Source organism: Neodiprion virginianus, chromosome 4, assembly GCF_021901495.1.
Source record: "Neodiprion virginianus isolate iyNeoVirg1 chromosome 4, iyNeoVirg1.1, whole genome shotgun sequence".
In the NCBI taxonomy this organism is placed as follows: domain Eukaryota; kingdom Metazoa; phylum Arthropoda; class Insecta; order Hymenoptera; family Diprionidae; genus Neodiprion; species Neodiprion virginianus.
The window spans coordinates 33,493,533-33,518,672 of NC_060880.1; the positions used below are offsets into that span (position 1 = coordinate 33,493,533).

The 25,140-nt window shown below is 44.1% G+C and overlaps 1 protein-coding gene across 2 annotated transcripts; it reads left to right on the forward strand.

The window, feature by feature from the left end:
* Window positions 1–1,888: 1,888 nt before the first annotated feature.
* Window positions 1,889–19,449, forward strand: LOC124302620 (uncharacterized). 2 transcript variants are annotated; one of them, XM_046758952.1, is made up of 3 exons: window positions 1,889–3,240; window positions 4,102–4,277; window positions 18,689–19,449. In XM_046758952.1, the coding sequence occupies exons 1-3, from the start codon at window positions 3,209–3,211 to the stop codon at window positions 18,790–18,792; spliced, it is 312 nt and encodes a 103-aa protein (XP_046614908.1). In that variant the 5' UTR covers window positions 1,889–3,208; the 3' UTR covers window positions 18,793–19,449. The 2 variants fall into 2 exon arrangements, 1 of the variants encoding a protein (XP_046614908.1); XR_006907743.1 differs by lacking the exon at window positions 4,102–4,277.
* Window positions 19,450–25,140: the final 5,691 nt, after the last annotated feature.

Consider the following 25,140-nt stretch of genomic DNA (forward strand, 5'->3'; position numbering starts at 1 on the left):
TTCGGTTTTCATTGAATCGAGACAGTTACCCAAAACCACATCATCAAAGACGAAAACTTGGGAACTCGTAGGTGAAAAAAATTGGCGTAAGACCAATGGGAACATTTCGCATCCCCTGTTTTTACGACCTATGTAATTCTGTCTGCTTCCGCTTCGTGTATATAAAGCAGATCAATGCGGGAGATGTTTAGTTGAATGACGTTTGCCGTCGCTTGGTCGAAACTGCCGATGTCTGGAAACCATCCGACGGGCGAGGAACTGATCCTTAGAGGAATGTAGGACCTGCCGAATGAATTTCTGATCAGTGCGGATATCGAACGAAGATGGGCTAATCCGGAATGAAAGTTCCAGAGAGTATTTGGGTGATGGGTTCGGTGCGAAGGCCGGAATTCCGTGGGCAATCCACGTTGCGATCTTCACCCCTGGATAAGGAAGATCGAGCTCTCCGGATCCACACATAGTAGCTCTTCCATAGTTTTTAATATCTCCGGAATCTTTCGGCCGGCACGCAGGGCAACAGCTCCCGCGGTTGCAGCGCTACCATGTAATTATACAAATAAATGTTTTATACCCGATATAGGTATGCACGTACGTATGCCCGCGATACGGTATAGCGTGATGTTAAAATATATCCCGGTGCGTATAGCTGCGAGCGTTTCCGCCCTAGCCGCGAGCCTTCTCGTTCGAACGAGAACGCCTCCTGCCTCTTGCGTTCTCCTTCTGCGTTCATGCGTATTCGTGCTTCGTGTTCCATGCAGTTTCTCCATCTCCGTATTCCCGCTGCGTTCTGGACTCTGCGTTTCCTACGTTCGCGACGTACGCTGCCCGGCCCCGAAGGAGGGGCCGTTTAATTGTTTATACAACTCCGCCGACACTCTAGCGTGATATTTATTCTCTTCGTGAGTACACCTAAGTACAACCCACTCATCCAGAGCAATCTCTCTCCCGGCGATGAACCAGACCTTGAGTTGTCCCGGTCGGATTATACGCTGCTAATGAGCGAGCTGCCGTTTTATCTTGAGGCTGATTTTCACAGCGACGCTTTTAACATGCAGCATCTACCACACCCCGGTATCATATCACGTTTTTCACAGCCGCGGACAGACGGGACATGGATTCAGATGCATGGGTGGAAGAATTAAGGAAATCGGAACTGAGAATTTGATTATAGTTTCTGGACTGTTTCATCGTGCTTTCAACTCCTGATCTTACAAACGTACCTTTGTTTCGTAAGAATTCAAAATTATCGGTACATTCATTCTCCGCGGAAACCCATGATAGGATGTTGATGTGTCCGTTTTGGTATCTGGCGTGACACTGCGTGCTCTTTTTTCCCCTCGTCTTTTGAAGTCGGCAAGAATGTCAATGGGATCAAGTTCAAGGTAAGAATTCGTAAGCCAGTCTCCATGAATCGTTACACGAAACTTTAGTTCACTTGAGTTGGACTGCAACTGCAGATTCAAACGATCGAGGATGATGATAGCAAAACGAGGGGGCCAAGAAGTAGCGAAATCTCAGCCTTGTATAGAATATTCCGAGCTTTGTTTCGCGTTAGCAGTCTCCAGCTATCGACAGCCCTCGTTGTTCTTGAGACCGGAATAATAAAGGAGCAAGGCAAAGCGGGTAACAAAGTTAATTTCTCGCGCGCATTATCCACTTTCGCGGTAATTTGAGTCTTCCAATGGGAGTCGAGTCGAGTGCAAGATGGCCGCCGATCCCGGTTCGCTGATTGGCGAGTGCAAGGCGCGCTATTTGACCGGCGGTTGGTGGTTCTGCGGCAGAACTCCGGTAATTTTGATCGTGATTATACTAATTTCATAGTATGCCCCTCTCGGCCGGTTAAGCGCCAGGCAAGTTCCCCGAGTGGCGGAGAACCGCATCGTGCCTCACAGAATATTCAGTTGTGAATAGTATAAAACCTGAAACTTCGAAAACTCGCTCCTGCCTCTAACTCCGTGGCATCGTAACCGTGACAAGTGTCGTTTTGAAAGTCACACCCGAGATTCACGTACGGATCACGTACATCGGCGTTCGCATCGCGATACGCGCGTCCCTACTATCAATTATCCAGTATTTTCTTCGTCTTCTCTCGCAATTTACCAAAGCACGCGACTGAAAGTGTCAACGGTGAATCCCCGGACGCGTTCCTGCATAACGGACGGTGTTCTAAAAGTGCGGCAGTCCGATAAATTAAAAGTACAACGTGACATCGTTAGTTTCAGAGGGTAAATGGCCGCATCGAGCGAACGATGCTGAGGCCCTCTCGGGGAGTGCGCAAGTGTGTGAGAATTTGTTTCACGCAGACGGTTCTTCGGTGGAAACGTACAGCTGATACAGCTTAAATGTTGCGCTCCTTTATCCAGTGCGGAAAATTCGCCTACGAAAAGCATTACCGCAGCGCGGTGGGTTCCAGGGTTTGCAGAAACAGCCGCAAGTTTCACAAGTCGAATAGTTGCAAACACGGAAATTTAAGGAAGAACCTCGATGAACTTTCGAAAGGATGACGCGGGCCACTCGGCTTGATCGGGTCGACCTCATTTGTGAAATTACTCCTGTTATTAACCTGATAGGTATATGGGTGGTTATCCCCCGTGCACACAGACACGCGTGTGCATGAATGCGTGGACGCGAGCATATATCGAACCATAATTGTCCATTCGCGAGGCCCTCGGTCCGATCGGCGCCGCATCGTCAAGTGGCGGGCAAGTGGCGGAGGCGGCTGATCATGGTGGGGACTAAATTACCACAATTTTGTACTCCTTTTTTTCACTCGGAAAAAAACAACAACAACGAGGATGATCATTTTTGGTGGAAAAGCAACAATTTTATCGGGCGTTGTTATACGCGATCAGTTGGCGTCTACTGCGGCAACGCTTTACACCTGCCCCTCGTGCAGCTCCCGCGGGATATCCTCCGAGTCCGAGTGCATTATATCCTCATGCGCGAGGCGGGTTTCTTTAACGGTTCCTTCCTTTCGCCACCCGATATTTTTGCCGTTATCGCTTTCGATCTTCCGTGATTTCGCAAATCTTTCTCGCCCCAAAAATTTAGTCCACGTATAACCTGTGATCGTGAAAGTACTCAAGCTCCGTTCCAAGCATGGCCGACTCGCTGTATCTGAGTTATTCGATTTTTCGTTAAGGATGTAGTTCACACGCTAGTCCTTCACTGCCTCTAATCTCCGACGAGCCACGATAATTCGCTTGCTATGTCGGAATCGATGGATCCCAAAGTACTCACGTAAGTGAACTTGATTACTCTGTTTTACCCATGCGTCAAATTTCAAGCTCGTTTCATCAAAATTACCAAGCCACATAATGTTCGGATCTAGAATTAAGAACAAGGTCAATGAGCTCATGGTGAGAATGGATAATATAGGCGAAAAAGTTTTTCTTGCAAAGTGAATATTGATGTAGAATTTGTTTTTTATCGACCATGGTAGTGACGACTTGTGTGAACTATATTTCTTCTCAGAGATTGAGGCAAATTTTAGCTAATTTAATATTCGTCTTCAAAATTGTTGCAAAGTGAAGATGTGTGTAGCGAAGTTTAAAAAAGGTCAGTTCATACGTTTGAGGTACTTCAAATTTTTCAAATGACAGTAAGCGATTTTTCCTTAGATCATATTTTTGGCTTTTAGCAGGATTTCACTTGGTGAATAATGATACTCGGTAAAAAAAAACATTTCATTTGTGATAACATTCCGGACATACGCTATGCTTTCTCGATTGTTTACCCCGTCAGTTAGTAATTTCATGTTTTCTCAAATTTGGCGTATAAGTAGAAGCATGTAAAATTCATGTACAAAACATTATAGGAATTTACGAAATGAGCAAAAAATATCTAACCTTCAACCGATTTGCCTATATTTGACGACTGTGTAAAACAAGCTTTTGCATGTAGTACCCAGAGTGCAAAAATTGGCAATATAAATTTGACTATAGTCTTGGAAACAATCTCCCGTTCTTGTCGCAAAATTACTTTTGAACAAATTCTTGGACTTAAATTCTTTGATCAATTTTGACGATTTTTTCGATTTCCCTTTTATACGAGGATTAGATTGACTCGATAGATTTAGCCTAGACCGTTGTGATCTCGTAGGTTAGTTCGAGTCCTCCGAGAAGAACGCGACGTAAACCTTGACGGCGTCGAATCGCGCGGCGGCTGCAGCCTTCGGTCCCAGTTGGGCCCCGCGGCAACCGCAGGGCATCACTGTCCCGAAAGATTTATACACTGCACAGTCTGCTGGTTTTTGGGGGATGGGCCTGCTGCAGCTGGTAACGGGCCATTTTCTGTACTTTATTTGCGCTCATGAATTCCTCCGGCCACGAGTCGACTCGAATATACACGCGTTACGCTCGCACTCCAAGCAATTGTAACCTAGCATTAGATTTCACGCTATTCATTTATACTAAACAAACTGAAATTACTGGGCAAGATTATCAGAGTCGACAAATTTCATTCTATTCGGTCTCTGATCTTCCTAGTCTTCGATAAAGTGCAAATGCGATGGAATTCATCTGCACTGAAACAAGTCACATTTTCACGTGTCACAATGTTCGGTGAAAGTTGAAGCATGCAACCGCACGTACATAAGATCGGTGAATGGCGATATGGATTCTGGGCGACGAGGATCCCAAAGAATTTGATTCGCCTTCGGGGCTGCGTGAATGCATCGCGTGCAGCATGGCATGGGATATACTGTTTGTTATAAAGTAGCGATAGCGAGAAGAGGAACAAAGAACTATCGAATCACGCGATATTGGTATCGAAGACGGTCGCATCCTCGGTGTAGAAAAACCAAGTTATACTGGCAAGACAACACTGAAATTCCACTAGTATAATAACTATACTGGATTATAATACGTCATCGTACTTCCAGATCACCTGCGAAGTTCGTGCTCTCTGAAAACAGGCATGTGTTATTATGACTGTCCCGATGCTACCCCAGATGGCTAGGGCGTTTATTCTGATTTACGGTTTCAGTAGATCCTTTGCGGAAGAGGGTAAACCATAATTTCCACGCTTCCCTAACGTTCTCTGCGTCATTCTTTAATTTTTCATTACTAGTTACTCGTTGGCCGTAGAGATTAAATTCTTGATCACGTTTTATCGCACGACGCACGAAAAACACGCCACGCAGTAACGGCGTGACGGAGTCGCGTCGACGCAACTCCGTTCGAAGCTCGAAAAAAGTATCCGCTTTTCGAGCGCATCGGCAAAACCAGTCGGGGATCGGGGCCGATTAATTTAACCGCGATAGTTTTCGCCGACGGGCACAGGAGCCGAGTCGATAACGAGAGGATCTTATCTCGCGGGCTCCCAGTTTCAGCATAACGCGCCCCCTCCGATTCACCGTCCTCTTCGTATACCGAACGAGAGAGAAGACGAAAGTCCGCTTTGAAAGGGCGCCGCATCGCCCGGTTACGCCCCACGTCCTGCGGTCCTCTATTTCTTTCTCTGTTCATGCTTGGCAGCGGTCCTTTCCTCTTTTCGTCTCGGACCTTTGGGGCAAAACCTGCCCCCAGGACAGGCGAGGAGGTGGATCAGGGCGACGGGGACGACGGGACGGTCGGATTGTCTCGGCGGCAGAGCGGCGCCTCCGATCGCTTCCTGTCCTCGCATTTAGGATGTCTGGCTCCTCTTTTCCTCCGGGATATGTTTTTGGATACGTCTGTGATTCTCGGAACGCGGATGAATATCCTTGCTGTATTTTGTCATCTCTCTGGATCCAGGATACGTGATTCATGCACTCACTCTCCCCTTCCTTATATACGGCTTCTGCTTCGCGGGTTGGTTTTCATTCGTTTCAAGAACTGTGCAGATCCATTTCGACCAAATCGTTTTTACACTAACCACGTCTGTGATTAACTTCTTTAATATTGATTAAAAATGGAATCGAATAATCACCTCGTCGAATCTGAATCGAGGCGAATTTAAGTTCCCCCATCAGGACCTTGAAGGCCTTCCGTAGGAACATTGGTTCAGCATCTGGCACTCAGTTGTCCGATTATTTTTCTATGCATCGCTTCGCACACTTTCTTAAGGAATCATCCGAATAATAGTCGCGACTTCTTGAAGAAACATTTGTACCTATTCAATTCGTGAGCGGATTAAATTATCGGAAGGCATAACCGCAGTCCGTGACCTTTGCTTTCACGCACAATTTTCCAGGTGAACGAGGCTATGCTAGAGTCAAGTTAATCATGTATTATATTATATCCCTGCAAGTATTCGTGCCTTTGCGATGGTTATTTCATGATTAATATCGAAATCAACGCGATCTTCGTTTTTTCGTTTATCGTTTGCTTATCGGTTCTCGATGGTCTGCGACAATTTAACAACCGAAAGTTTGGTCCCGCTGTATTTCTATACAACCTTCCAAAAATTGTCGATTTCAATTCACGAGGAAAGCAATCCAGTCCCCTTACCCAAAGATTTAGGTTCTCCGAGTCTCATGGGGGGTACAACGAGTGATGGGGCCAACGGGCAATGAATAATTCGAATGTACAAAGTCGCTGGCTCGCAGGTAGTAGGTACAAATTTGCTTCTGTTGTCACAGCGAGAGCGCAAGAATCGGTCTCGACGTAGCTTAATTACTGGTTTGGTTAATTGGATGAGCACGTCGGTAGCTCGAGAATGCCGAGTACGGAAAAAGCGAGAAAAAAGCGCCGGAGGATCGGGGGGAATAGGCGGAATATTAAGCGCAACAGACGCAAACCGGAGCAGAGCGCAGCGGGTCTTCTAAACAGGCGATGTACAAATTAGCAGATAATCAATTAGCTCGAACTTCCGGCGTGTTTGAACAAACAAATGACATTCGCGGCACTCGGGTCGTAAAACACCGAGTAATTAAAGGGCGCTCCGAGGACGGGGCGGGCTGCATTGGGCCTAGGTTTTGTGCCGCTCTTGGCGTTCCGTTTCAAATATGCAATCAAAAAGGAGAAAAGCGTGAAAGTGTATAGGTATATAACGCCACCACAAACAACTTTTAGGATCCAATTTTATTTCACTGGGCAAAACGTACTAACTGAGTTAAAATCTCCATGTAGATTACTAGTTCATTCGCGTAATAGAGTAATCACAGGAGCAAATGTCGCAGCTGCTCTTTATAGACCCTTCGAAATTGTCTCTCGCGTTATTGTGGTGTCTGCTAGGCGTACGGATCACAAACACGTACACTTCTTTTACTCTTCAGGTCCATTGAAATTGTTTTGAACGACAATCATTCGAAAATTTATACCAGGGTAATCATTTTGGCAAACTCGAGTTGTGATTATAACTAACGATGCGATTAAACGCGTAGACTGATTCAAGTGGTCTATACTACTATATAATGAGGAACCTACTCTCTGCTACTAACCAAACGACATCGAATTATACGTGACAACATCTTTGCCCTCTTTCTATTTGGTATACACCGCTTTATACGTGGTACCACTGTCAAAGTACTGCTATTGACCTTGACACGAAGAGGGATGATAATCGGTGAAGAACTGGTTCGAATCAGTCAGACGGCTCGCTCGGTTTGCGGACGGCGACGAGGTCGCCCTGGTCCCAGGTGATTTTGGGCCCTTGCGGCATCGCGCGGAGCCGTTTAGTTCACGATTCGGGGTATGTTCGGGTTCCTGGCACTGCAACACTAACGTAGACGCCACATAATGGTCTTGAATCTTCGTGGTATCGTCGCTGCACTCTCCGTTCCTCGGCGTGGATGCGAGCCTCGCGGCTACACGCGGCAAGGCGAAAGCCCCCCGAGTGCGGGGCCCGTGTGCCCTTCAGGGACGAAGGCCCAACCTCAAAGTACGCAGATAATTGGGGATAATACTGGGGTTGGCGGGCTGTTGGGCCCCCCTAATTGCGCGAGACCCGGGCCTCTCGAAGTCGGAGAAGAAGAAGAAGGCCCCTGCGCTAGCTGTCTGTCTGTCTGCTTGCCCGTCCAATCGTCCGTCCGTTAGTCAGTCCATCTGTCCGTCGACTCTCTACACCGCTTCAGACGCCGACTTCTCCACACCGCAGCAACCTGCGACCACCACCGATAATAATTGTGCCTTCATTCCTTCGTTTCTGGGTCCTGCCATGTTATTACCTTACACCGTCTCGTTCCATATCCGCGTGATGCTCATTCCGGAGTGTCCCCCTACCATTTATTCCAAGATCGCGGAGGCCCAGTTTCTCTGCCAAAGGGAAGGAAACGGTAATCGAGAAAACCCTACATTTCCACAGTTTCAAGGGGGAGGCTTCATTCGTGAGTACGACGATTTTCGGCAACCCAAAGATGGTAGTCATCCTCGGATCTCGTCCCGTTTTGCTTTCATTCCATTACTCGGTTCATGCAATTGCAAAACCGCATAGTTTTACGGTCAGGGACATAAAGAAAATGACCGTTTCGACACACTCATTATGACACTCATTATGACACATCCTCGTAGTGATTCACTATAAGAGTATTTATCTGCCGTAACTGGTAATCTGTTGGTGCTCGGACCCTACATCCTCATCACTTACGACAAACCACCCTAATAGTTAGGCCACGTCAGTGGCAAGTGATGTTTGAAGTCAAGAACTTTAAGTATTAGGAGCAACGATTTCTGGTCGACTTCTTAAACCATGAAACAAAAATTTCCCGAGCTCGACGTCCAACTCCAGGGTCTACCGTAGGATCCTACTCCATAATAACTGCACGCAAATTCGGACACATGCTCCGTAAAACCGGAAAGGTAACCGTGCGCCGGACGCCGAAGGAATGGTTTCCGGTCGCCGGTGGTTCATGGCTGTACGCCATGGATCTTGCATGGGGGTTGGGATACGAGGAGGTGGCCGTTATCCCAGTTCGATATATACTCGGGTTACGTTACGATAAAGCTGAGACATTTGCATGCGTGCATAAACGGACGTTCCGAATCTCCGGGTAGTATCTGATATTAATCGAACTTTCGCACGAGTTCGTCCTTATACGTACCTACCTGCCGATGATGAAGGTACCTAATGCTGAACTTGCGTCATGAATAAGGCATTAAAGCGAGACTATGGTGGTTCGTTCCGAACAAGGTTCCGTCATTTTTGATACATTCATTTGTTTCCCCTTCTGACCAGTCGAATTTTTATTAGACTTATAACCCCTAGAGCCGAGTGACTCTGAGGTCAGCACCTCACTCTATTACTCAACTGATTGAATTGAAGAACTCGATCAAAGTCCGGTGCTTCGGTGTGTCCGGAAGATTAGAGACCGGGAAAGAAATATTAGCTTCATCGTAAAAGCGTCTTCGTAACTCGTCCGTGAATCAAAATAGTTTTCTATATCACAGCTGGCATTTCATTGATAAACGATTCATTCTCACATTAATCAGTATACAGGCATAAAGTTAGTTTCCGGAGACGTGAAGCGGCATGGCGTGACTATTTAGGTGCAAAATCACAACCGCTGGTAATTTATCATTCTATCGAGCAGCGCAAGCTGGTAATAAGCATCGGACATGTACCAACTAAACACCGGCGTGTATGTTATAGGCGCCTAACTACCTTTTTGATAAAATTGAATTGATACCGTTATTAAAGTTGATATACTGCGATAAAAGGAAATGGTTCACACGTAGGGATAATCTGGTTATATTACCAACGTGATATTCGGCTACCTATGTTCAAGCCGGTATTAAAAGGGGCTCCACCCCAAGCCTGAGCTACATGACCTGAAAGGAAAAAATCCACTTTCAAACCGACCCAGTGTTCGTAGAACAGTGTGCGTAGTCCATGCAGTCCACGTAGAACATGGACTTGAAACGGAGAACCGCTCGAGTCTTCGATGCACGAATGGAAATAAGATGGCTGAAGCACGTGGCTCAAGGATGCCAGATTCCTTCGGAACGTCCCGTTGCAGCGTCGATGCATCCGAGTGATTTTTTGCGATTCGCGACTAGCCAGCCAGGACCTCGAGCAGCGAGGCTGGGTGTGCCTATCAATCAAACGCGGCATGGCTTCAGCCAGAACGTTGAGCCGCAGAGCTGGAAGAGGGATACCATTATCCTGCCAAGAGTTCGCTTAGCTCTAGTGATGCACGACCGACCATGGTCCAATCTTATGGCGTTATCGGTCTTACGGCCGCGGCCAAACGCAGCCGATCGACCCGAACTAACCCGGATCTCCCGGAGATCCTGGATATTATCCTTTAGCCCCCTTCGTAGGTATACATGTATATAATACGATCTTCGATCCTTTCTCCGAGTCTTTACGGCTTTGGTAAGGACAAAAAGTCTTAGAGAAAAGAAAACTCTTCTCTTTTTTAGCCCCAACTGCGGTAAAACGACTACAGTTTGTCCCGTTTACCGTACACCCTCCGCCAAATTTATGGACTCGTTCGTCAAGCGGCATGCTGCGTCATGCTATTCCGACTTTGCGCCGTTATAGATATACGTAAGTATGCCTGCCGTAATTACCTTCATGTTTACATTCATATACCGCGAACGCATTATGCGCTCGACGTTTGTGTCGGATCTGGCGGATTTTGATCGATGCGGTTAATGAGGTCTGCAGGTCAACCGGATAAATCTCGACAAAAATTACCGCCGTGATTGCAGCCTTTCCACTCGGCAATTGCCATTTTTCACTACACACAGACAATGCAGTGCTGTGATGGAAGTTAAAACGAGCGGAACTGAGACGACACTGATAGTGGATCATAATATTCTTTCCACCTTTGACTTGCCTTCTGTATAAGACATTGAAAAATCATAAGATTTAATTCTGAATCCAAAAGTCCGAAATGTGTTTGAAGTAATTTGATTATTCCTTCGAAAATTCATCAAAGGCAACCTAATTGACGAGTAAAAATAAGCGCATTTTGGGTCTGTAAAGGATCGGGCAAAGTTTCGTTACCAGTTCCAAACAAATTTTAAAAACTGAGTGTAAATTTGCTAGAAATAGCCTCCGGTTGAAATTTTAGACACGGATTCAGCCGCGATCTGCACGAAGCGTTGGCGTTGTATAACTCGTTGAATCGTATAACAGTACGATAAGTCGTAAGGCGAGGCCGACGATCAGAAGCGGCGGACCCGAGCCGGCGGTTGTCGGGGAACTCGCCGAGCAAGAAACCACATTTGACTTCAACCAGGAATATAAATCTTTGTCCGACAGAGGCGCCGCCCTCGCGGTATACCGACCAACCACGAATTCGGGGTGAGTTTTGGGCAACGCCTTCGAGTCTCGAGTTAGTCAGGCTCCGTTTGTATTAGCATGTCATTTCGAGCTCGCTTATAGATATATCACATCCTCCCTTATCGATTCCACCCACGTACCGGAAGGGGTGGGGAAATACCGAATCGGTTGCAAACGTACCGCAGCCATGCATAAGTACGTGAATATTCGTCCAGCTCAGATATTCTCGTTTCCACTCCGCATCCGCGGATCTCTCTATAAATTTTTCCTCCATCGCTAGAATGATATTACCTACTTACAGATTTTTTTATTTTTCACGAAATACATTTCCATCGAAATGATTTACTATCGCTTACCTGCACACCGCATAATTCCGAACGTCGAACCGCAATTCGGCGGTTACGATCGATCGGAATGGATTTCCAGGTCCTAATTATTCCTCGCCCGATTCATGCACGTCCATCCTTTCGATACTGCACGGAAACTAAACTTATCCACCCAGCGTTATTATTTGCATTGAGTTGTTTGCCTAGCACCTTACATATCCTGCTCTATATAGGGATTTTCGAGGACGGGGATGTTTGCGTGCGTGTCTCCAGGGTGCGTGTCGTGTGTCTAGTAGGTGGGTACGACGCGTTCCTCGTCAAACCTCCCCTTCCCCTCTTCCTCTGCCATCCTTCCACGTTCCCCTCAAGAATCACGCAACCCGTTGGTCAGTTAGGTTAACCTCATCGCACCTAACGTAATTGTATAAATCCCTTCGTCACCTAAACCCGCCAATCAAAAACATCGCGTTATTTCCCATACGCATCGACCGTGCGCTGTGCATATCTAGTTTCTTATTTATTTGTTATCTGAACTTTTCTTTGTTTAGTATTCGTTCCTTTCGGCGGATTCGTCTGCAGGTATCGTTTTGTAATAATATTCTGAAAATGGATGTAACACCAAGACCTGGAACCATTTTATCGAGAACCGGAAAATTGTTGTTTGTATAAAGCGTCGTTTGGTTATATTCACCAATTCGGGCTCGAGCTGCAAAGGCAAATGTTAAAAAAGTCAGCTTGATTTTGATTGCGACAGGCTTTGAAATTTTCAAGCACACGAAATAACAACTGCCGTACATAGCCAGGAGTTCATAAAACGGCAAAGAGACGCCTGAAAGATATTTAATCTCTTTATGACGACTATTCGGCGTTTTTTACAGAGCAATTACGAGTTTATTTTTCACAACACGAACACGTAGCTTTAGTTTGTGTCACGGTTATTTCTGGAACAAGTATAAGTTACTCTTCTTTGCAGTAAAAATTGAATAACTCGTAAAATGATCATTTCAATAAATATTGACGATTGTTGAGTTTTTCACCTTCGGCATGACGCGTGAAGTTTTATCGCATTTGTTGATGAAATTTTCAGATCGTCAGAAAATGTGATGCAAATAAAGGGTATTTTTTCAATTCCTGGTCTCAATTCGTTTGTTTCAAATTATAATAAATTTAAAAGCTTGTTTCCGCAGGCAATTTGTGAACGGGCGTTGACATACAGAGGGAGCACTTGATTCAGCGCGTTAAAACTTGGCTGACGATGAACGTAATTCGGCGGCGGTTTGCGCAGCATCTTCGGTGAATACCTATAATATATAAGATATTCGTGAATATTCATCGTTCGCAGGAATAAGTTTGATTAAAAGAGACGAGAAATTGAAAAGAAGGCAAATGAAAATAAAGAAAGAGCGTACGTAAAAGAAAAAATCATGAAACCCTGGAGCAGCATTCCGCCCGGAGGAAGATTCTCCGTGGTGCGTGGTGCGTGTCACGCATGACGTGGATCAAATCACCGACGGGGGCCTTCGTGTTCCCTCTCAACTTTCCAAGAACAGATTTTTGTTTTTTGTCGATCCCTGATCTGCAGAAAACCACCAGCTCGGCTCGCTCAAGAATGTTGTCTGTAGATTTTACCGAAGCAAAGAAACAAAGCAAGGAAAACTGGTGAAATAATTAGACCTATTTCACATGGGTTCGAAAAACCAGTAAATATCTCGATAACCGGTATTTTCTGTAGGTATAATAATACGACAGTCAATTTATTGTGGTTTCTGGTTTCATTACATTCATACTCGTTCTGTCGAAGATCTTTTATAGATTCAGAAAATTTTTTCAATTTTTTCTGCACGCACGAGTACAATTTTACCGCGTGTAAGAAGCGAAATGTCCACGCAGATCGGTGGTCATAATTTAATCGGGAAAGAGCTGTGTTCTAATAATTTATTGAAATTCTAAAATATCGAAGATAATTACAGGGTCCTCTTTAGGTGATCGGTTAGCTTAGGTATTATACAAGGCGTTCAAGTTTCTTTTTAGATTCATGAGAACTTTTATCGAATGAATTAATCATCGCACACGCTCATCGAAAGCGTGGCAACGACGAATTTAATTGCTGCGAAGCTTCGATTAAGTTTCTATTAAATTGCGTACAAAAATAGGCGGGATTTTGCGTCCTCATGCGTGCTCCTAACGGATCAGTGTAAAAAACGTGAATACGAAAAGTTCGTGACGACAGTTTTGAGAATAGGAAAAATAATTTCACCTGTCAGTTTCTTTGAGGCCTATAAATCGTGAAAATATCACCGTTATAAACCACACAAGAAACATAGCTCTAACCATGTTTAGCGGTTATTTCGACGCATGTTGATTAGAGACCGTGGGTATGATAATGATTAGCCAGGAAATTCTGTCAGAGATGTCAAAGGTGCGCATCACAGGTATGGATGCAATTAGCCTGGCAGGTGATGCGGCGGCGTATTGATATCGACGCGAGATGATTGGAGGTAAATTTCGAAAGTTTAAATCTAAAGCCGACGTTGTATAGGAACAAGAGGAAGACGAAGATCAGATTGGAGGGTAAAGGCAAACATGCGATACCCGCGTAACCTCCGCGGCGGAATATCGTACATATTCGGTGTGCAGGTAGGTTATACATATATTTCGATCCCGTCGGTCTATAATTAAATTGCTGATCGATATCCGAGCCGATCCGATGCAACCTACGATAGATAAATTGATGGGGTGAGCGATTTTCTAGGATATCGTACCTACACAGAAATGAGGAATTCGTCCGGCCATCGCCTCTCGCTCGATTTTAATCCGCTTCCCTATAATGTCGTATACCGACCGACCGTCGACGGGTGTTTAATCAGGGTCAGAGGTCATGGCTCAGGAGTTCGACCCACACACGATGGAGCCCCGATTTTTCCGTAGGTACGTGCGTTACACCTATCCCGGGTGTTGTTCGATCGATCGCGCGCGATAAGTTTCGGACGTAGAAAAATGGCAGCGGCGAGGAGGAAAAGGGAGAAAAAGAACGGAACGATAATAAATAAGTAAGAAATTTGAAGGGTCCGATTCGTGCTGTGTGTGGCGAGGATTCGGCGGGAGATTATTATCCTCCATTGTAACGGCGGCTGCGGTGCATCATGACCCCGGGTGCAGCAGCGCGGGGGGATCGGTGTGAATCTGTGCTCACGTGTGCGTGCAAGTGTTGAAGGGGAATCCCAGGGCGAAGCACGAGACAGGCGGGCAGGCGAAGTTGAAAAGACGGTGAACGAGAGAAAAAAAAACATCCACACACAGGGAAAAAAACAGAGAGAGAGAGAGAGAGAAGGAAATAAAAAGATATAGCGTAAAATAATGGAGGATTTCTCATGGCGGCGGTGAGAAACACTACGAATGATTATAGTGCGAGAGCCACGCTGGATCTATCAAAACGAGCTCGAGCCATACATCAATGCCATCTATACGTGTAATTTCTGTCGACTCTGTTTTGTTTCGTTTTTATGTAGAAATAATACTGACCGCACGCCAGTCGCCGCAGCCACGGACGTACGTACCGAGCATCCTTGGTTCCCTGCTGCAGGGGTTGGACTTCGGAACGCGTGGCTCTCCGTCGCTCGCCTCGTCACTATCACTTATTCATTATTCTAACGCCTGGCAAATACCCCCGTAGAACAGGCGGAACGACGATTGATTGCAGTGGGACATTTTTTTCGATTAGAACCAAAAATTGCCCGTCTTGTAACATCCGATGTGGACTGTTGATTGTTGTTCAAGTCTTTTTTCTCGCTTAAATTGATCGCACCTGAAGGTTTTCGCGGTGTTATGATTGATATTTATAAACGAAGTGACGGTTCTCGGGAGAATATTTGTCAGACGTTCTTGGATTGATGGTGTTTGACATAATCTGATTTATTTACGAGTGTGGAATTGATTGTAACAGAGGGTCGATCAGTTGTTGGTTCAAGATTGAGTGAAGTATCGAAAAGGCCTGAGTAAAGTAGGTGGTCGCACGTAATTGAGTTGGTACATTTCAGGTGGGATGTACGAATCCGAAAGGACGTGAAAGACAGAGAGACAGGATGAGAAGTATGAAGTTAGATGATCGCCAGATGAAAGCAGCAGTCCGGGACACTGCCGAACGTAACGCCGAGGACCGACCGTAGAATCAAACTGCCAAAACCCAATGAAGGGGGCCGTGCTGCGATGTTCACACTACGACTAATTTCCATCTTATCCGTGAAAACACGAGCTGGTGTTGATAGAAGTTCAGAATTTCATCGATACTTGGTCAAATGACCATGATCAGACTTCTTATGTTGCAAAAATCATACATGGAATTGTCGCCACAAGAACCTAAAGTGTTCTAATAGTTGAATATTTCATGCACCGATTGCGATTCTCAAATTCTGATTGTCTTTTTGGAATTATGTGGGTACATTTCGGTTCGTCCAAGGAAGAAAAAAAGAGAAAATCGCATCCACCATGAGGCGCTGTCTAAGAAAAGAATTCACCGCAAACGGTACTAATAGACATTAAATGTGGTGAATTCAATATGGTTTTCTTGGTGTTTCATTCGGGCCGAAAGGTTAACAATTTTTTGGTGTTCCGTTTGATGATCTCTATAACAAAGAAAACCATTGTGAATTTAGCACTTCTGAGGTCAAGAAAATACTATTCATAATTAAATGTGGTCCAGCTCGTGGGTCTGGAACAGCTTGTCACATCAAGGTAGAGATTTCTGGTTGTTATATTTTCAATCTTGGAACAACGTCCACGGATGTTAGGTGCGCTCGATTCGAAGGAATGAACTTGTACCGATTCATTTGGTCGGATGACTGCAAGAGTTCGTTATACTGACCGTGGTAAGAATTTGGTTCTTTTTATTTCTTATTACGTGTTGTTATTTTTGTTTTTCGTTTCGTTCTTGCGGGGGATTGTGCAGGTAATAACCCAATAAATCAGAGGTGGCTCGGCGGTACAATTACGCGTCATGGTTAAGCTCAGGCCGAAAGACGAAGACGAGGACGCAGAGCGAGGGGTTTCGAAAGCGTGCGGTGGATGGAGCGAGAGAAAGAAATACTGCACCAGCCCTTCTCGTAAATATCGCGTCCTGTTCCCAGTTCTACACAGGTATTCTTTCTCTCCTTCTCCTTCTTCCTCTTCTTCCTCTTCTTCTTCTTCTTCCCCGACGGTGTTCTCTGCCGCTGCAGTGGCTGCAGGGTTCTTTTCCTCCACGGTGCTGGTGCAGCAGGTCCCACGATCCGCGGTACCACCGCTGGGGATGACGTGGGTCGTCTCCTTCCATGGTTACACACGACGCTCCGGCCATCCGCTGCATGGGAACTCACGAAGGGGTTTGTACAGGGCTTAATTACCATCGGGCAATCGGTTAATTCCCGAGTGTCAGTTACTCGGAGGGATCCCCAACGCGCTTCGGGAGACGAAGGGAGTAATTTATCGATAATGCCTGGCTTTGGCCGTTGAAGGACCGAAACAAAACGACCTTAAGTCCAAACCTCGCTGCTGCAGTCTTCATCCGCTTCGGCGAAATCCCTACAAGTCCCGAACCCAAATCAGCAGAGATTCATTCGATGATCGATCGACGCGACGCGACGGCTTGATTCTTCATCGAAGGGTTGATGTTTGGACCCAAAGAATTCCGGGCCTTATCAGCCCTGCGCGTTGAATAATTGAACATCGATTCCGCGGGGTACTTAATAAGCTCGTGCAGAAAGCTCGGTAGCGGAGACGATAGTTTACCAGTATTATCGATAATAACACGCTGTCCTCACCGAGCAGACACTTTATTCATCAAAACGGTCGTTTCATAGTTTACGGCAGGTGATTGAGCCGATTTTCAATCCGATCTCGGTTCGCGTCGTCGCGTTTTATTCGACGATACCCATTATAAAGACGGATTTCAATATACTCACGCGGTAGGTTTGCGCCATTGCGAATGCGGGTCGATCAAGTTATAATTGCATCTTGATTTATGCGCCCACGTGGAGGAAATTGAAAGATTATCGGATATGTCGCGAGACTTGAGAACCGACCGAGTCTTACGTGTAGATTCGTGGCGATCTCGCCAAAATCGAACGTCGTTACACGGGCGTTAAAAAATAAATCTTTCCGATTCTGGATGAGAAGGAGAATTCGGCACGATTTGGCCGCAATCAATCTCTGAAATATCTCCGTCCACGCGCGACATTCGCCAACGGCAAATCCAATGCGGAGACGCTAATTCGAACCTGTCCTCTTGACATTTTCAATATACATAAAACGATCGCCGACATGAATCGTGAAATCGTGATAAAAAGAAAGGAAAACGAAAAATCCTTTCGATTATAAATATTACACGTCCGACAGGTTTACGAGTCTATCCATCTTTTCGCATCTCTCACATACATCCCACGCTGGCACACACACGACTCAATGCGAATGCGCGTTGTACATGTATATGTATATTTTTCGCACAACCTGTTCGGCTAATGCGAGGCAGCCATTAAATTATTTCTTTTTTTATTTTTTGTCGTTGTTTTACTGTAGTTTTTATCTTCTCAATTAGTTTTCAAACTTTGTTGTTCCTCAGGTAAAACGACGCACGATGACGTCACCGGTTACACGATGATCAAAAAATTGTTCTCCGCATCTCAATTATCCACGCTTGATTTTACATTACGCAGGCATCGATTTGATCATGTATTTTTTCACGAATCTTGCCACCTCGGACTATCTGATACGGTGCATCCGGATTATAATAACTGGTAAAATGATTACATCAAGAAATTCCTGTACCACGTACGGACGTCATTTCTATAACGTTTCTTGGGTTAAAACCGCATTTCTCTCAACACTTCGCAGCCCTATGATCGCTTAGTTTACCGATTGGAAAGTTGCGAATTCAAGAAAAGCATGTCAGGTCATGTTAAACCCTTTTGCTCAACAATCTTTTTGCTTTCAGATCGTTTAATGAAGGTGCGCGTGTAACGCGCTTGTAAACATTGTTGAGCAAAGCTGAGAATCTTATTCACGGTTACTCTTCGTATCATTTTCAAAAGTATCTAAACGAGTTGCAGAATGAATTTATTGGCATCGTGAAAAGCGAGGAGAAAACAGAATCACTAAAACTTCCCGTTGCTGCGGGATTCTCGACGTTGAATATATACCTCATAAAGTGAATAATTTGCGTGTGGTTATTTTTTTTTCAGGTATCTGTAAAGAAAATTACGGAGCATCGGGGATCGGTGGTGGATCGTACCGCTGTCAATCGGACCACCCGGAATATGTCGAAGACGTCCGGGAGTCCAGCTGATTTGAAAACTATCACTTACACGACGAAAAGAGCCACACCGCGAACTCACAGCTAAATAGACAGAAGTGAACTCGTTTCATGTATAATATCTTTACACCATTTATTATTATACACTCCAGATGAAAGAATAATGATTAAAGCTGTAACTCCGATGTTTGTCTTGTATAGGTATACATCCTCAAAGACCGTGTTAAGCCTCGTTTACTCTTGATAAATAACCACTTGTGTAGATGTGTTGAAGAGAAAATAAAAATTCTCGGAGAATATTGCTTGTACATACGTATCCCAGTTCTCCGCCACGGTAGAAAAGTTACGAGATTTATGGCTTCTAATGAAATACGTAATCTAGTTGTACGTATCACATCTATTATGTGTACACGCCGCGTGAATTAAGCTTTTCCTTTTTCTTATACCTACTGTAGAAAATTATATGATAATTTGCAAAAGTTTCCTGATTGATCTACCTACGGTGTGACTTCAAAGTCGTTGCCGAATCCGTTATACGTTATACGTTATACTAAGTTGAAACTGACGACAAAACCTATATAAATACTTTTTGCAGTTTAGTAATTACACATCTCCGAAGCTTTTACAATGTCTATTGTATAATCGTCTACTTTGCAAGACTGTGGAAGATTAAAATACAATAAAACAGTATGCGAAGAACGTACATTCACGCCATTAAATACCTGCAGTTATGTTGCAATTTGATGTTAGTATTATACACATGTGCCAATAAAATTTTTTGTTGTACAAGATTTCACTTTTGATCGTTTCATTTCTCACTTTGCATGAACGTTTCAACAAGAATTTAAACCTTCCATTTACATATCATAGCTAATTAACTTCGATGAATTTCGCGAAACATTTTTCGTCTAACCGAGTGTGATTCGTTGTTTAAATTTAGCATAATAAAATCTCGACACTTTTCTTAACCATTTTCGAGTAAGAACAGTCCCTTGTACAGAATTCTAGAATCTAAAAAAATTGAGCAGACTCGTCTCTACCAAAGCGTTGAGTCATTGGCTGATGGGTAATTACTTTTCTTAAGCATGGCCGAACTTCAGCGACATTTCATCAAGACGCAGTCAAGTTTCCTTGCGATTTCATACCATTTCACAATTTCATCCATTCACACAGCTACCCGGAGTACAGGTAAGTTGGATTCTAGTCCGGACTCCATTTTGGAGGACAGTGCATACCTAGATGCAGCTCGGGCAGTCACACCCACGCTGAGACCAACAGAGGGTGAACAAGCATATACCTACGACGAGGCGAGAGTGCCGCAGCAAGGTAGAACACCCACGCGAGGAGGTGATTGGTCGAGGAGAGAGAGGGAGAGAGAGAGAGAAAGACAGAGAGAGAGCTCGAGGGTCCAAACACCCTTCCATTGTCGAAGGGGCTTCGTGTCCCTATGTTCTATAATTCTATTCCTGGCCTTCCATTGCACGTCGTGTGCACTTCCATCGTGGGTGTGTCTGTCGATGCTGATGCCCTTTATGCATCGTAGGTCCCGTTTGCCGTTATGCGAGTTCGTGTTTGCGAAGAAACAGAAATCTCGCGATAGAGGAGTCACGATTTCGACGAGAAATTCAATCTACTGTATTCAATTTGATTGGTAGGCACCGATATAACTGCCTACATCATATACTGCATGTATTTTGTCATGCCTTAGCTATGTAGCGTCCATTCGCTTATACGTGCGGAAATTCGAATTAAGGGGGTGCTCCGGTCGATTTCGATGTTGACCTAGGTATACATCTCCGAATATCGATGTCCACGCATGTCAAACGCAAAAAAGGTTTCAACAGCTCCATTTTGTACACAATTCTGGGTAAAAAACATTCCAATGCATTTGCATTTGACGCGGACATAAAAAAATGGCTATGGGTTTTACGAAGCCGCGATAGTAAATTCGTAAAATTCGTGCCATTTCTTTACTTCTGCGTCAAATGAAAATGTATTGGAGTTATTTTGTCCAGAATTGTGTATAAAATCAGGCTTTTTTCGCGTTCGAGATACGCGGACTTTGATATTGAATATATATACGTCAGCGTCGAAATCGACCAGGGCACCCCCGTAAAGCAGCCGTGGCTGCAAATTGGTCCTTGCCACATTTATGACGCATATATATGAATTGCTGGTAATTGAAAGGAGTGGAATTGCGTTCTTGTTTATAATTGTTTGGACTGTTGCGGATGTTAATCAATAAATATCTTTTTTTTTGGATCTAGATTGGTTTTGTGTTTATCATTACGCGAGAGAATCAAAGGTGAACTCTAAAGAAAATACCTTAAGGATTCTCTACACGTAGACGTTTGCAGAGGAAGAACGGCAGACTGAAATCGGCAAAAATTGTGCCCAACCGACGGATGCTGCAGGCTGGATTTGATCAGATGAAATTATGCCTGTAATTATATTATTAATTGAATAATTGCCAAGCGTTAAATAATGTTGTATCGAATATATTATGAGATCGAACAACCAAATGGTTCGGAATTCTTCACAGACTGATTGTATAATCGCAAAACGTGACTGTATAGAATCCTTACTCGCAAAGGAAAACGATTATAAATAGGATTAAAAAAAGATACTAAATCGAAAATTAACACGATTCTTTTGAAAATTGTAAGCTTCAATATTCTCAAAAATATTGCCGGTTGAAATCGGCACCTTACCGATTATCTTTGCATTTGAAATAATGAAAAATTATTCGTATATCCTGTATAAAGATTTCGACGACTTGTGAGAAAATTTGGAAAGCAGTGTTACAGCAAAGTTTTTGCCATTCACACCAAGACCGTACTTTACGATACGTCTCGTAATTTTTGAGTTTCGATTTTGCAAAACAATTTTTGTAAATCTCAATTAAAAGAAAAACCTGCATTCTCTCTAATTTTACCATTCCTGCAGTACGACAGTTTGAAACCGGCTACTTACAGTCAGTGTTGCAGAGTGGAATGAAATCGCCCCGCGTCTCTCTGCGTTCTTACCGACCCGAAGAACTCTGCCTGATCGATACCGAAGGATCGAGTCGATAAGCGCTTGCTGCTTCTGCGTTGCAAGCGAGAAACGTAGATGGAGCAGCGTTCATCTTTTGATCCTTCGACCGGCCAACTTCGAACATGGCAGATGATGCCGAATCGTTCGGGGGGTGATCGAAGTGACGAAATATTAATTTGTTGGTAGATCTGAGATTGGAATATTTAAACTCAGGGACGAACATCGAGCATAAATTCGACAATGGTTGCATGCTCGCATTTTATTCAGTCATTGAAGGATTAGCTTTGAATCAGAAAGATTCGAGTATGGATTTCAGAAAAGAGTCCCGATGTTATTAGCTCGTCAAAAGTTGGGGCTATAATGAAAAGCGGCGGTTTTAGCCGGTGAGCGAATTCAATTACAGGCCTGAGAGCAGCTCAAGTCGCGAAAGGGATTTAATATTTCAATTAGTTGTCCACTTAGGCCGCGACACCTGACGGGCTCGATTACAAAGATATTCGCGCGAGGGAATAATTAACAATAAATTACCGAGCAAGGCTATCATTAAGAGTTAATCGTCGTAAAATTGAGCGCTATATGCACACATTGTTAAGCCTGTTACACATTAAAGCTACGACTCTGTAATTCCCTCACACCTCCACTCGTATCAACGAGTCTGATACACGGGAGCGATTTTGTTTCGTGAAAGGATAGGCCATCATCTCCTTCCGGTGTTTACTTTCTCTCTCATCTTTTTCTTTATTTACGGTAAACGCCGACTTGTTCAACGTTTAACAGCCGCAAGTCCGAAGCGAGCGCGGCGCGCTCACGGAAACGTTGGAAGCTTGTCAAGTTTGACGCCCGTTTCGTCCTTGCGTCAATCCACAGCTCAATTTGAGAAGCGAACAATTCGAACAGGCGCAACACACGATGTGTATAATTAACCTGAATAATCCATTTCGTGTAACTATTTTCCCACTCGACGGGAATTCGTACGCCGACAAAAAGCGTTAAATTAGGCTAATGAGAAATACATTTCCATTGTATACCGTGTACGTATACATAACGTTTGGTAAAAAAACCCGTTTATCGAAATGATTATCGTTACTCCAGTACATTTTAATCATCCAGTGTTATGCCTCTGTGTATGTTCCGTAAACTCGCAAGTGCCGAGCTCATTTTCACGATTACGAATCGTCGACCGCCTTCTATAAGCCGGCCACCTACCTGCGATAATTGGTCTAGATCACGTCACATCGTCATAAATTAGTTCACCTGCAGATTGACAGAGTACGAATTATACGAATTATCCTAATGGTTTTCGACGCGTGAATATTTTATCTGGAGAATAACCAGCCGTACGCGTGGTCATTCGCTCGAAAATAATTGCCTGGTTGGAAATATTTTCGGAGATACGCGTATAAGGTAAGAAATTATGATGTTTTCAAAAATTATTGTTTCGTTTTTTCTTCTTCTTCTTCTCTCTTCGTAACACGACGACCCTTGACGCGATTTCAAAACGAAGCTGACTCCAAAGCTCACTCAGAGAGGGTAGCACCGTTTGTGAAAATCACCCGCAAGCTTTCCGAGTACCTGCGGACTGATCCAGCAGGTGGCTCCAACAGCACGAATCGTAGTTTGAGACAGGAAAAAATGCCCTCTCAATTATTCCCTGCATTTCTTTCACCTCGAATTTTAATTCCCGTAATTCTAATAATCACCACGAATTGTACCGGATCAGGAAATCAAAAAAATTTCTTCTCAATAGTCAATTTTTTTTTTTCATTTCCGTCCAACAAATTTTTATGATCAAATATTCACGGAACGAATCAGAGTTTAACGGGCAAGGATCCATCAATTATAAACTGGATATTGATCGCTGATTTCTTCTCACGGTTGCAAAAAGTTTCAAACCTACTTTTTCAATTAGATATTACGTACATCGTATAATACGAATCGAGAGTTATATCTCAATACGATACCTGTACAGTTTCTTTCCGATATGAATTAAAAAATGCATGATTAGAGAAATAATTTTGTGCAAGAATTCTGCCTGTCAATGATCAGAAGCGCTATTTAAAGTAGGAGAAAGTCGATCTTGTCGTTAGTTCATGCATAAGTTCTAGCAGTCTTAGGTGTTTCAGCAAAAATCTTTGCATGTAGTCTGATCCCGATTTTCCACAAAACAGTTCGATCAGCACTCAGCGCATTAACTTCGCTGAGTTTTTGCGCGAATCGTCATTTGCCAGTTTGCGCATGGATCTGCGGTCGGACCAACGATCGATAAACGGCGATACATTGTTAGCGTGGCCAACGGTCCAGGATCAACCGAGAATACGTGGCTTATACAACGGTATATCAGGGATATATACACTAACGTATATGCATACACGTATAGATGCACAACTGGCGTAGCTGCACGCTGATATAGCCATCGCACCTGCTGCAATGCAACAACAAAACCGTCATTATGTAGAGCGCACGTCTGCGGACAAAGGTTCGACACGCGGTCGCAGTCCAGGAATCTGGGTCACTTGATGCAAACCCCGAGCGGCAGCAGAAGCATCAATAGCGATGAGCTCTGCATCCATCGATGCTGCTGGATAATTGCCGACCGTTCATCCAATTCTAATTCTATGTAGGATATAACGAGTTGTAATCGTATTACGTAATCCAAGACGTGTGATAGAATGTTTGGAAGAATATTTTCACCTGTGTACAGCAAGTATTAGCCTTAACAGGTCTCAGGGGGGAGGTGGGGGTGGATTTTACCCCAAACATTTTTCAAACATCTGGGAGAGTGCTCACGCGAAATAGATCCCTTTTTTCAACATTTTTGACACTTGCTTCAACTTTGCGGATGTTCTACAGTACTTGAACAATTAATTTTGGATAGGAAAATTGAGAGAGCTTTTTTTTAGATTTTTAGAACTTATTTTTGAAGCAAAATATCACGTTTGGGGTGAGTTTCAATCCGTGTGACCGTTTCGCGATTCTACCGAGGTGTGATCTACTAGAGTTGGCTGTGATAAATTTAAAACCAGTTTATGGGTACTTGAGTGATCTGACGGTATTGCGAAATTTCCATCAAGATGCGTTTCGATGTCATTGGCAACATGCAATTGTCCTATTTTTCGATTCATTTTCAAACACTTTCAAGGCAAAACCTTGGATGCATGTATGATTATATTATAACGTATTCGAAACGTTCGTAAAATAACCGCGGTGCCTACTTATGTGATCAGGAATTGTTAAACCTTGACAATAATTACATTCAAAAGAAAGAAAACAAGGTAATTTGTGCGCTCTCTAATTGTTGGTTTGACAAAATTTTCTAAAACCGAGATAACGCGATACCGACGAATC

What these genes read in the sequence shown, in the direction of transcription:
- LOC124302620 (XM_046758952.1), top strand. Translation starts at nt 3,209, where the DNA reads ATGTCGGAATCGATGGATCCCAAAGTACTCAC. An exon ending in ATGGATCCCAAAGTACTCAC is followed by an intron (nt 3,241 to 4,101) that starts GTAAGTGAACTT and finishes GTGATCTCGTAG; the next exon opens with GTTAGTTCGAGTCCTCCGAG. An exon ending in GGATGGGCCTGCTGCAGCTG is followed by an intron (nt 4,278 to 18,688) that starts GTAACGGGCCAT and finishes TTTTTTTTTCAG; the next exon opens with GTATCTGTAAAGAAAATTAC.